The following is a 12,235-nucleotide window of genomic DNA, read 5'->3' as shown; positions in this document are numbered from 1 at the left end:
ACATCTTTTTCTCAGTAACTTTTGCAACTGATCACAAATGTTCTGAGAAATTATAGCTTACATAAACACTCTTTAACATGTCTTCTAATACTTTTTGGTCACTTTGTAATCTATGATTTGTTTTTGAAAGCAGTTACATAAAATATGTGAATGGAGAGACATTTGAGAATGAGTGTATGATTACGCCTGTATTAATTTAAACATTGTTTTATTCAAGTATTTTACATTCTAGTGTTTCTCTTGTAAAAGTCACAGATAGTGGGGAAAATCTAGCAATCACAGCTATGCAAAATGAAATATTACCTTATGTGAGAGAAGCAGTTCCATGGTAGAGGATATGCTTAGCTAAGGTGAGTCTACTCTCCAGGCCCTGCATCTCTCACACACACAAAAATAATTCTGTAATTATATCTTATGTAAGAAAGCACTGTGAAGTTATAAACAGAACCACAGGTTCTTAAAGAACGAGGCAATGTTAAGAGACTTTGCTAAGGAGAATGAGCAGTATTTCTTTCAGTGTGTCATGAAGACCTATGTTTGCTTATGCTCACAACTATTAACTCTCTGGTGGAAAGCAGGACCTCTTATGGAAAAGGCTTGTGAATGTCATATGATACAGCAAGGGTCATAATGACCCTGGGGCTTCCAGTGACAACAGACCAAACCCAGAGTCACATTTTGCAAGATCAAGTGTTTAAGAACACAAGCAAGAAAAGATAATAAACGTAAGAAAAAATATATTAAATGAATACTGGAAAACACTGAAGCTGGCAGCATGGGAGTTCACGTCCATAACCCCATCAGTCTAGAGGCTAGGCAGAAGGATTCTGAGTTCAAGGCATGTAACAGGACATTGTGCTCTCCTGCTTCCCCTAACACACACACACACACACACACACACACACACACACACACACACACTATGAATATATACCTAAAATGTTAAAACTCAATTTCTGAACTCTACAGTAGAACACTGTTGCTGTCTAGATCCCTATTATACCCAAATTATCTTCTAAAACAAGAAGCTGGAGCTACTGCTCAGTGGGTGGAATAATTTGCCATGCAAGTCTGACAACCCAACTTTGAGCCCAGGCTGGATGCAGTGGCTTGCATCTGTAACCCCAGCACTCTCACAGTGAGATGGGAGGTGGGGACACCTGGAGCACACAGCACAGTGTCACAGCAGAAACACGAGAGACCTTGTTTCAACAAGATGGAAAGTGAGAGTCAACTTCTGAAAGTTGTCCTCTGACCTCCACACGTGTGCCATGGTGTGCACACACATGCACAAACATATACACAATAAATAAAAGTAAAAATACAAACTTTTAAAAGACCAAAACCCTGAAAAGAAGGCCTTTAAAAAGTGGAAGTTTGATTTTAAAAGCTATTACTTTCTATTATTGCTAGTAGTGTACAACTCAAAGCTTCTCACATGTGAACACTGAGTAGGGAATAAGACACATAGAATCATAGCATTTTGAAAGTTAATACTTTAGAGTAAAAGGAATGGAGACTTTGAGATTTTAAAAAGTTGAAAAACAAAATCCCCAAACACTCGCTCTTCCCTTGTTCTTCAAAAACTTCAACTTCAGTTATGTTAAAACAGATCTCACTCCAACTCCCACACAGAAGATGCAGATGGGCGACTGATAAATGATTCCACAGTGAAGAGGAAGCTCGAACGGATGCACCCCCGGAGCCTCTTCTAAAAAGTAAGCCAGTAAAAGCACAGACGTGCAACGGGAGTGCAGGCTAGGGGACTCAGAGGGAAAACTGTCAGAAGATGTACAGTACAGAGATGAGAGAGAAGATTGGGGACCGTGCCATGCACTTCCAGTTCTGTCTACTCGGAAGGCCGAGGCAGGGAGATGATGACTTCAGGACAGCGTTGGCAACAGCAAAAGCCCTGTTTCTTATGACAAAAATATGGGAGTTGTGAGTAAGGCTGAGTGGCAGAACACTTGCAAGAGGATTAGGTTACATCCCTAGAAATGTAAAAACAAAAGATGCCATGTTTAAGGTTAGCCTGGGCTACATAGTGAGACCAGTCAGAGATAAAGGGGGATGGGGTAATAAACAGTACTACTACCTCTCAAGTTAGAGACAGAAAGGAAAATATTTGGCTATAAGGAACAGTATTTTCATAGTCATGATGTGATTGTTGACAATAAATTTCCAAAAAACAATTGAGGTGTTATATGTTATATTGAGAGGATATATAAAAGGGAAAGTAGATTAACAGAGTTAAAATCCTTATTTCAAATATGAACTTAGTAAACTCCTTAAATAATGATAAAATATGATAGATGTGTGATAACACAGCTCAAAATGTGGAAGCCAGTGCCTCTCAGAAGCAGGGCTGTGACTGGGGCAGACACCAAGATAAGTCACCTATTGTATTTAGTATATTTTAGACTTAGTAAAAGCTTTATTAGACTGTTTATCCAACTTGATAAAATGCAATTTAATATAAATGCAGGGGCCAAGAAGATGGCTCAGGGGTAAAGTGTTTGCCTGCTGTGCAAGCAAGGGACCTGAATTTGGATCCCCAGCACCCTCACCAAAACCAAACCAAAGGAACACAAGGACAGGTGGCAAGTGCCTGTAATTCCGAAATGGAAGAATCAGGGATGTCTAGCCAATCAGTGAGCTCCAGATTCAGTGAGAGACACAGGCACATGCACACACACACACACACACACAAACACAGATACACACTAATATTGTAGATTGCTCATTTTAATTCACAATATACATGTATGTGTGCTATATGTAAAGGAGTGTGCTCAACTAAATTTTGCCTACAAGAAGCTATTTGCAACATGGATGTACTTTTGCAGTCACATCTGGCAGGTGAGGGCAGGAGATGGGAGACGGGCTGGCACACAGTGGGTCAAGGCAGAGGCTTGACTAAACATTCTACAGTGTAGTAGCCAAAAGGTTGACAGTGCCACGCTTGATAAACTCTGATACCAAGGCCACAAATCTACTAAACTGATGTTGTAGGAAAAATGAGCTACTGTACAGCTCACTATATTCCCTTGCACACTGATTTTTATGTACTACTTAGAAAGCATCACACCACCCACTTCCAAGGATTCAAGCTATTCAAGGTCTCCTTATGTAGGTTAGGCTGGCCTTGAACTTGATCTGCCTGCTTCAGCCCCCAAGTTCTGGGATTATAGGAATGTACACCTGTTTTTATCAAATCGTTAAATTCAGTCAAAACCAGGAAGACTGATATTGTAAAGAGTGACACGTATGACGTATATATCATCTGCTACGTTAAAATCTGTATAACTAGAAAACTTGAGTGACTGCCCCAGAAGCCCAGTGACCGACAGTTTTAGAGGAGGTCTGACAGAGAATGAAGTGGTCAATCCACCGCTTCTTGGTCTAAGATTGTGTAGTTAAAATCCACAACTCAAATTCACCTGTGAGGAGCAAAATCACACTTCTTTTTAGAGAAGTCAAAAACCAGTTCCAGAGTTCCCCTGGAGGAGGTGTTGCTAATTATGCTGTGTTGACAAATGAGAATGAACACAAGTCCCAGACAATCTTCCATGTCCCCTAGTGATGTAAGTCCAAAGACTCTGACCGAGTTTGAGAGCAAAAGCAATTTACAAAGTTCCTGTGTTTGCAAAAAACATCAGAGGAATGAAAGAAAACAAATGTAGAATTTTTCAAAATATCAAACATTATTTGTCTTCATCCCTTTAAGGAATACAGACAGTGAATCCTGGGGACGTGGCTCTGTGGTAGAGCTTGCCTGACCAGTGCAATCGCTGGGGTCAATTTCTAGCACGGAGAGGGAGGGGAGAGAAGTAACTGCAGCAACTCATCATCTATTGAATGGATCTTTCTTTTATTCATTGTCTCTCAAAGGGTATCATTTTCTCGTTTTTACTGCCCATTGCAAACATACAAGTGGTCAACTTAGGCTGCTTACTTAAACCAATATTTTTTTTTAATTTAAGATATATTTATAAACTGCTTTTCAATATTTTTGGCTAAAACTGCTTTTCAATAGTTTTGGCCAAGTTATCCTCTTTTTTTTTTCTTTTCTTTTTTTAGCTAGAAAAGGATGTTCTGAAAAGTAAGGTTTAAGTCATGGAAGCTGAACTCATTTGGCCTAAGTATTTCCAACCATTCCAACTATAAACTGCGGAATTCCTAAATGTTACTGAGTTTAGTATTACAGTGTTTTAAGTTTATATACACGGCCATCCCCCCGGGGAAGCACATGTTGGTATTGGGGCTGGATCCAGGTGGGTTTCTCCATCAGATGCTACACTACAACCAGAACTCCACTGCACTCTGATCTTAGGCTCTGTTCCAGGACCTGCTTTCCCATAGCACAGAATAAAATCCCCAAGCCTGAACTGGCATACAGAGCCTTTCGTGATTTAACGTCTAAATATCTCTCCCAGCCTGAGTTCACAGGCTAATGTCCTAGTTCCCCAAATCTGTGCTTCTTGCAATTCCTCGAAACTGCTTTCCCTTGAGAACACTATTGTCCATTCTGCTCACCTACATGTTCCTACCTTCTTTCCTGTGTCACATTAAATACCACTTCCTCAGGAAGCCTTTTGTGACCCATAAAGATCTGCTACACCATTCTCACAGCTCGATGACTTCCTTCAGCACAACCCTGACTGGTTTTACTGTCACGTCAGTATTCCTTGCTAGACTGTGATCTGCAGGAGAAAAGGGGTAGAGACGGTGCAGTCCTGTGCTCCCAGAATCCATTGCAGGAGTTTGTGCTTCTAGCTAGGTAAAGAAAAAGGCTGTTTCATTATTCTGACTACTTTCATAATAGAATAGTTTTGTTATAACCTGGTATCTACGTTTAGATCACTAATTTGAGATGTGGGTGACTGGATTTTAATGCTGCAGCTTTTGTAGTTATAATTTGCCAATGAATTTGTTTCAGATACCCATTTAAAAGGTGGCTTTGTTATATGTGACTTAATTGCATTAAGGGAAAATAGTGTTTTTCTTAGTGATGCTTTCCTACCAACCTCTACTTATAGAAAAGCCTGGGTTCCCTCTCATGGCCCTCAAGTACTTCAGTCTAGTGTGCAGAAAGTCTTCTTTTAAACTATTATACAATTAAGTATATGTTCTTACAGAATGATCAGAAGCATCTGGGAAAGGTGGACGTGAAAAAAAAAATCCTCACTGGGAAAGTTAGCTTAATGTTCACCCTTCAGAGTAGCCCATTATCAACATTTCATAGTGGGTTTCTTTATTTCCAGGTCCCTGAAGAATGAGTAATAAATTATGACTTGAACTAAACAAGTCACACTTGGCTCCAAAATGAAATTTTCCTACCTCTACTTTCTAGTCCCCAAGGTGGGAAGAGGAAATCCTGGTCACAGCCAAAGAAGTCATAGTTTTGGCTCTAACATACATTTTCCTGTCTCTCTAAAAGCCAAGCTCTGCTAGCAAGACTGTAAAGTCTTAGGCCAGTATTTTAAGCTGTATTTAAATTTTTACTTCCATAATCTTCCTTAAACTTAAGAAAAATTAGTACCATAAAATTAACGTCATTGCCTTCTTTTCCTCACTCAAATCACGAATTCAAATCATGAATCTCTACTTTTAAAACTGTGAATTCAAATGAAAGACAAAAAAACAATTCAGAGGTTAATCTTTTTCATTTTATTAGAATATTGAAACTGTTCTCACCCATAGATAGCTTCCACTCATTTCTGCACGACAAACAGTATTACAACAAACAGTATTACAAAATTATAAAGTTCTAGTTTAAAGTCCAGCAATTTGAAGGAATTTTTGGAGGATGCGTTTGTGGGAATCAATTATTTTGTTATTTCCTTTCATAGAAAAAGAGTGCCGCAACACGACAGGTGAGGAGTCACATCTCTCTACTCTTGAAAGAGGAGGCAAGCAGACAGAAGGAGTACAGGTTATGGGACAACCACTCTCTTGACACTGTACGGCAAAGGAAGGGGAGGTAACCTCAAGATTAAAATAGCCTGTCTGAGTTGACTGGTACGAGGAAGCATCCTTTTGAGCTTGAAGAAACAGACTGCCATGCTGTGAGAGGACCTCCAAGACAGCTCAACAGCAGCAACTCGGAGTAGTTGACAAGAATCTAAAGATTCTCAGTCCTCTGACCACAAGACACTGAAGCCCACCAATTAACCTGAATGAGCTTGGAAGTGGATCCCAAACTACAGCTGAGATGCAGCCTATGAAACCCTGAGAAGACCCAGGTTAGCCATGGTCTCCAATGATAAGACACAAACAGTCAAAAGGAACACAATGAATGAAACTTTGTGTATGTGCTTTAGGAAGGAATAAAGGCCTGGGTGGTGGCACATGTCTTTAATCCCGGCACTCAGAAGGCAGAGGCAGGCAGACCTCTGAGTTTGAGGGCAGCCTGGTCACACATAGAGTTCTAGGCCTGCAAGAAAGAAAGAAAGAAAAAAAGGAAAGAAAGAAAGAAAGGAAGGAAGGAAGGAAGGAAGGAAGGAAGGAAGGAAGGAAGGAAGGAAGGAAGGAAGAACGAAAGAAAGAAAGAAAATTATCCAATCCTAAGTGGCCGGTCCTAAAACAGGTTCAAGTAATACTAAACTCAGGTTACACTTGCATACTTACTTGCACATAACAATAATAATTAAAGAATTCGAAAGGGAATAGAGGAGGCATTTGAGGGGTTGGAGGAAAGAGATGATGTAATTATATTTTAATTAGAAGAAAAAACAAATTAAAAAGTAATAGCCAGGTGTGGTGGCACATACTTTTAATCCCAGCACTCTGGGAGGCAGAGGCAGGTGAATCTCTATGTAGTTATAACTCTTAACATAAACACTAACAAAATGACTAAACCCTACAAAAGGAAGGAGGAAGGGATTAAAATACAGGCTGGGATCCCTGAAGTCTGAAACACGATGATTAATATGGAGTCGGAGAAGTTTCAGTGTTCAGAGCATTTCAGATTTTCAGATGAGGGATGACCACAGTAAAGTCAGCAAATATGGAATACCTTTGGTCCCAAGCACTTTGGATATAGGACATCCAACCTCTAGAGTACTATGTACTATAAAGCAACTGACCACAAAAAGGGCAGGAGCGAAGGATCTACAGAACAAAAGGCACAAGGCATGGAAAATAAATAGCCGATGGCAAGTTCTTCCTCACTATTAACTACATTAAATACAAATGGGTTAAACTCTGTAATTGAAGGACAGAGACTGGCAGGATGAATTGAAAAAAAAATTCTACCACAATTTGTTGTCAAAAAAGGACTTACTTTTGATATAAGAAAATTGGATGTTTATTTTGTATTGGATACAAAAATCTATTCACCAAGGATCATACACCTAAATTTAAAGTTTATATAAAAAAACAGAAGAAAATATTTGTGGGAAACTTTTTATGACTTTAGATTTGCTAAAAATTTCCTAAAATAGCAAGAAGTTTAAATGGATTTCACCAAACTGTGAAAAATTTGTATTTCTTTTACACTCCATTGTGGTATACAAATAAATATTTTTCAGGAACTGGTGCTGGCCAGCCACACTCCGTAGATGTGTGAGCTACAATAAATACTTATTGCTTCAGGTCATTAAGGTTTAGACTTATACACAGGACTGATCTAGACATATGACAATGTGAAATATACTTTCCTTTAATCTAATATTGCTGAAAAAGAAAACACTATTGGAGCTGGGGAGATGATGGTAAAAGCATTTGCTATGCAAGCAAGAAGACCTAAGTTAAAATGTTTAGCACCCACACAAAAAGCCACGCATGGCCACACATACCTGAAACCTAAATGCTAGGGAGACAAGGGGATCCATAGAGTTCTGGGGCCAGCCAGCCACAACAGTGAGCTTCAGGCTCAGTGAGAGACCCTGTCTCAAGAAAGTAAGGTAGAGAGTAATAGAGAAGACTCCTGATGTCTTCTGTGGCTTCTGCATATGCAGACATGGGCATATACTCACATGTGCATATACACCATACCACACCCAAAAGGAAGGAAGGAAGGGACAGAAGGAGGGAGGGACGGAGGGAAAACTGATGAACAGAAAGAAAGCATTAACAACCCAAGTTTTGTGTAGCAGCAAGGCCCAGAGTTACATTTGCTGGAGTGAAGGTAGAACGAAATAAAAAGAAACAAAGGATTTTTTCATATGAATATGTTTTAACTTTAAGAATTTTTGAGAAACTAGCAAAGAATAATATAACAAATACAAGTTCAGCATTTTTTGAAACTTTTTTTTTTAACTAAAAATTATGTGAGAGGATAAAGTACCTTTTGATACTTTCTCTTCTTAAATGTAATGAGTATCATAAGTCTGACATGAATACTCTGGGGCTTCAATATGTTGTAAGGATAATATATAGTGTAGCCTAGTATTAGCCAAAACAAAATGTCATCTTTTCCATTTCTGAAGAGTGTGTGAAGGTCTGAGACTTAGAAAGAGCATGAGTGAAAATGGAAGGAATCCGTTTAAGGGGAAACAGATTTAAGATGCTCGAAGAGGATGTAGTGTATGAGATGAAAGAGACTGTTTGCTTGTAACACAAGCACATTCATACAGCACTACAGGGCCAGGGCAAAACAACAGGCCGTCTGTAGGACAGCAATAGGCAGCCACAACGGCAGGCCAACAGCGGAGCTGTGCTTCTGCAGAAGTTGGCTTGAAAGCTGTTGATGGGGAGGGAACACGGGTGTTTCAAGAGTACACGTCACCCCACAACAGTTGTCTGGGCCACACCAGCCATTTCAGAATAGCAGACACAGCCTAGCGTGCTGGCAAAAGTAGCACTGGTAGTTATAGACAGTAGAAGCTGTCAAGGCCAGCAAACTCTAGAAGGATTAGATCATGAGTCACTGGATGACATACCCTCCTAAGGATGCAGAAATTTTGTAGAAGTTCAGAGGTTTTTGGAAGACTAGGAGCTAATGAAAGAACTACTGTTTATTTACTGTTAATGTTACCCCCAAAATGCTCCACCCTAGAGAATTAAAAGTAGCATCTATAGTTGACAGTGCTTACTAACATCTAATAATAATGAAAATAACTATGCTACCGAAAGAACTCCTATTTTGGCATGATAACTTAATTGGCTGGACCCTGGGAGTAAGGATATAGATCACACTCAGTGGGCCAGCTCAGTGGCTAGGATGTGCCAAGTCTTGTTCTCTTACTGCTAGCACTTCAAATGACTGTGGGAAACAAAAGAAAACTCTCCCTGAGAGATGCTAAGCCAGCTGTGGTGCTAACTGGATGCTCCCGTGACTAATCTGAGGGATGCCTAGGAAATCATTATTTCTGGGTGTCTGACCGTATGTCTAGATATTGGTTTGTGGGTCAGCAAATTCAGCGAGGAAGACATTCAGCTGTGGGCCACAAAGAAGTAAAGGCAAAGAAAACTCTCTAGCTGTCCCTCTGAATCTGACTCATTTTTCTGTTACTGTTGCCTTTGGCCGTCAGATTGCAAGTTCATTGGCCTTTGGACCCTGGAACTTGCATGGGCTCTTCCTGGTGTGTGTGTGTGTGTGTGCGCGCGAGCGTAGTGAGGGACGGGGGGAGATGGTTGGCCTTTGACCTTGGATGGAGGTACTTCATCAACACCTGTGATTCTAAGTCTTTCAGCTTCTTGAACAGAGTCATGCAATCAGCTTGCATTTGGCCTTTATTGAATTTTTCAGCTAGCTCCTGTAACTGAATGAATACAGACACACACAAACACATGCACATTCTTTTTTTCACTTGGTTCTGTTTCTCTGGAGGAGCCTAGCACATCCTCTTAGCACTTACTACTATGAATAAACTTAATAAAGCTTAGGAAGCCAACACTGATAATAAAACAAAACTTTCTTTCGTCTAGACCAGCGGTTCCCAATCTTCCTAATGCTGTGACCCTTCAATACAGTTCCTCATGTTGTGGTGGTCCCCAACCATAAAATTAATTTCGTAATGTAATACTACTTCATAACTGTAATTTCCTGTTATCAATTGTAATGTAAATATTTTTAGAGACAGAGGTTTGCCAAAGGGGTCATGGCCCACAGGTTAAGAATGGTGATCTAGATGAAGTAACTGCTTTAGAAATGCCTCTTCTATTTAGAGCAACAGTAAAATTTGAGCAAAATAGAGCAAACATGTTCAAGGTGTCGATGCCAATGAAGGGCTCTAGCACACAGGGCAACAGCAGGTTTGTCTTTACCCTTCTCCCCTTGCTAGAAACCGTTAGATTACATCCCTAAAGCTAGCCACCAAGGTCGATGCCCTGACTTGGCCACTTCCTCCTCCTGAGGCTGACTACCATGGTCCATCTTTTGAAGTCCAGCAACCAAAAGTCATGTGTATGTATATATATATATATATATATATATATATATATATATATATATATATATATATATATGTATGTATGTATGTATGTATGTATGTATGTATGTATGTATGTATGTATGTGTGTGTATTTTATAATTAATTTAATTTTACATATCAACCACGGATTCCCCTGTCCTCCCTCCTCCCATCCCCCAGGCCTCCCCCCAAATCCCACCCCCCATTCCCACCTCCTCCAAGGCAAGGTCTCCCCTGTGGGGAGTCAGCTCAGCCTGGTAGATTCAGCTTCTTTTGGCTACTCTAGTTAACATGCCCAATGAAAACAAATCAACCCATCATAACGGGGTTTCCTCCTTTCCTTTTATAAAGTGCCTTTTCCTATGGGCCAAAGCTGTCTCCTCTCTATCCAGAGGCAGTCCTCTGTTCCTCTGGGGCGGATATCCCCCCCCTCCCTTGTTCCTTTCCCTCCTGTCTTCACCTCTTATTCCTTGCCCTTCGTTCCTGTGGTCCAAACACATCTCTGGGCTGAGACCTTGTCCCATCCTTTCACCAAACAACACAAGCCTTGTCAGGAGGTCTGGGATCGGTCAGGGAACTCACTGTTCTCAGCTTCCTTCGGAGCAGTTTTCTTCTTACGGCACATATCACTCAAATACAAGCTCAATGCAGTGGTCCTACTGAGCTCAAGTGGAAGAGACTGGAAGGAATTTGGGGCGGCTAAAACCATGAGATCCACAAGACAGGGCACTAGAGAACTAGATAAAGAAAGGACCCTGGAATCCCCAGGGGGACCTGTGAGTATCTTGCTAAGAACTTTGATGAAACACAAATTGTGGACTTCTACAGCACTGTTCCTGACTCAGAAAATCCTGATAGAGCCCAGAAAAAAATTGCTGTGTGTTTATCAAGTTCCCAGGTGATACTGCTGCTCCTGATCAGAGGTCACACTTTCAAAACCACTTTTGTGGAACAAAATGATATGCTAAAAATAAACATTTCCTCCTAAAATACTCTCATTCATTCAGTTATCCAGAGATTTAGTATCTGAGGATTCAAGAAAAACCAACAGTTAATTCACACAAAGCACACAGATAGAGCTCCTCAAGGCTCTTATGACTTACCTGAAGATCTTTCACATTTGGAAAAGGAATTCCTACTGTTATGACAGCACGGGCATTATCATCGGAGAAGTCCAGACCCTCGCTCACTTTGCCACGGCAAACCGCTATGAGAAGGGCTCCATCTTAAGCAACAGGATTTAAACATTTTAAGAAGCACACTCAATATTCTCTGAAAATGCTTATTCTTGTCTTAAGTATTTTTAGTAAGTTTAAAGCAACCGGGGATCGCTTTATGAGGCACAGTTTTTTGTTTGTTTGTTCGTTTATTTTTTTTGAGACAGGGTTTCTCTATAGCTTTGGAGCCTGTCCTGGAACTCACTCTGTAGACCAGGCTGGCCTCGAATTCAGAGATTCGCCTGCCTCTGCCTCCCGAGTGCTGGGATTAAAGGTGTGCGCCACCACTGCCTGTCTGAGACAGAGTTTTTAAAATCTCATTATCTTTAAATAAATAAGGAAACAAAATTCAATGAAAACGGTAGCAAATCAATTACAAAGTGTGTGTTTTTAAAGTTACTTATAGCCAGGTGTGGTGGCACATATCTTTAATCCCAGCATCCAGGATGCAGAGGCAGGCAGCTCTCTGTGAATTCACTGTCAGCCAAGTCTATAAAATACAAAGCAAGTTCCAGGACAGCCAGGGTTGTTCCACAGAGAAAGCCTGTCTAGAAAAACCACAACAAAGTAAAACAAAATAAAAGGTTACACAGCAGCAGCAAATTAACTGAACAAGCATTAACTGAGAAACTGAAATCCAATAATGACTTTTACCAGCAC

The 12,235-nt window shown here is 40.4% G+C and overlaps 1 protein-coding gene across 1 annotated transcript in view; it reads right to left on the bottom strand.

The window, feature by feature from the left end:
- The window catches only part of Brip1 (BRCA1 interacting helicase 1), a 145,613-nt gene that overhangs the window by 37,996 nt on the left and 95,382 nt on the right, over positions 1–12,235 (bottom strand). Inside the window, exon 16 of the mRNA XM_052758486.1 lies at positions 11,462–11,583. Within this exon, the coding sequence (XP_052614446.1) occupies positions 11,462–11,583 (122 nt within the window). The remainder of the gene's footprint in view (positions 1–11,461; positions 11,584–12,235) is intronic.

Source organism: Peromyscus californicus, unplaced genomic scaffold (assembly GCF_007827085.1).
Source record: "Peromyscus californicus insignis strain IS unplaced genomic scaffold, ASM782708v3 Scaffold_3__1_contigs__length_106647218, whole genome shotgun sequence".
Classification (NCBI taxonomy): Eukaryota; Metazoa; Chordata; class Mammalia; order Rodentia; family Cricetidae; genus Peromyscus; species Peromyscus californicus.
The sequence above is the reverse complement of the archived record's forward strand: the minus strand, read 5'-3'. Positions and strand labels throughout refer to the sequence as shown.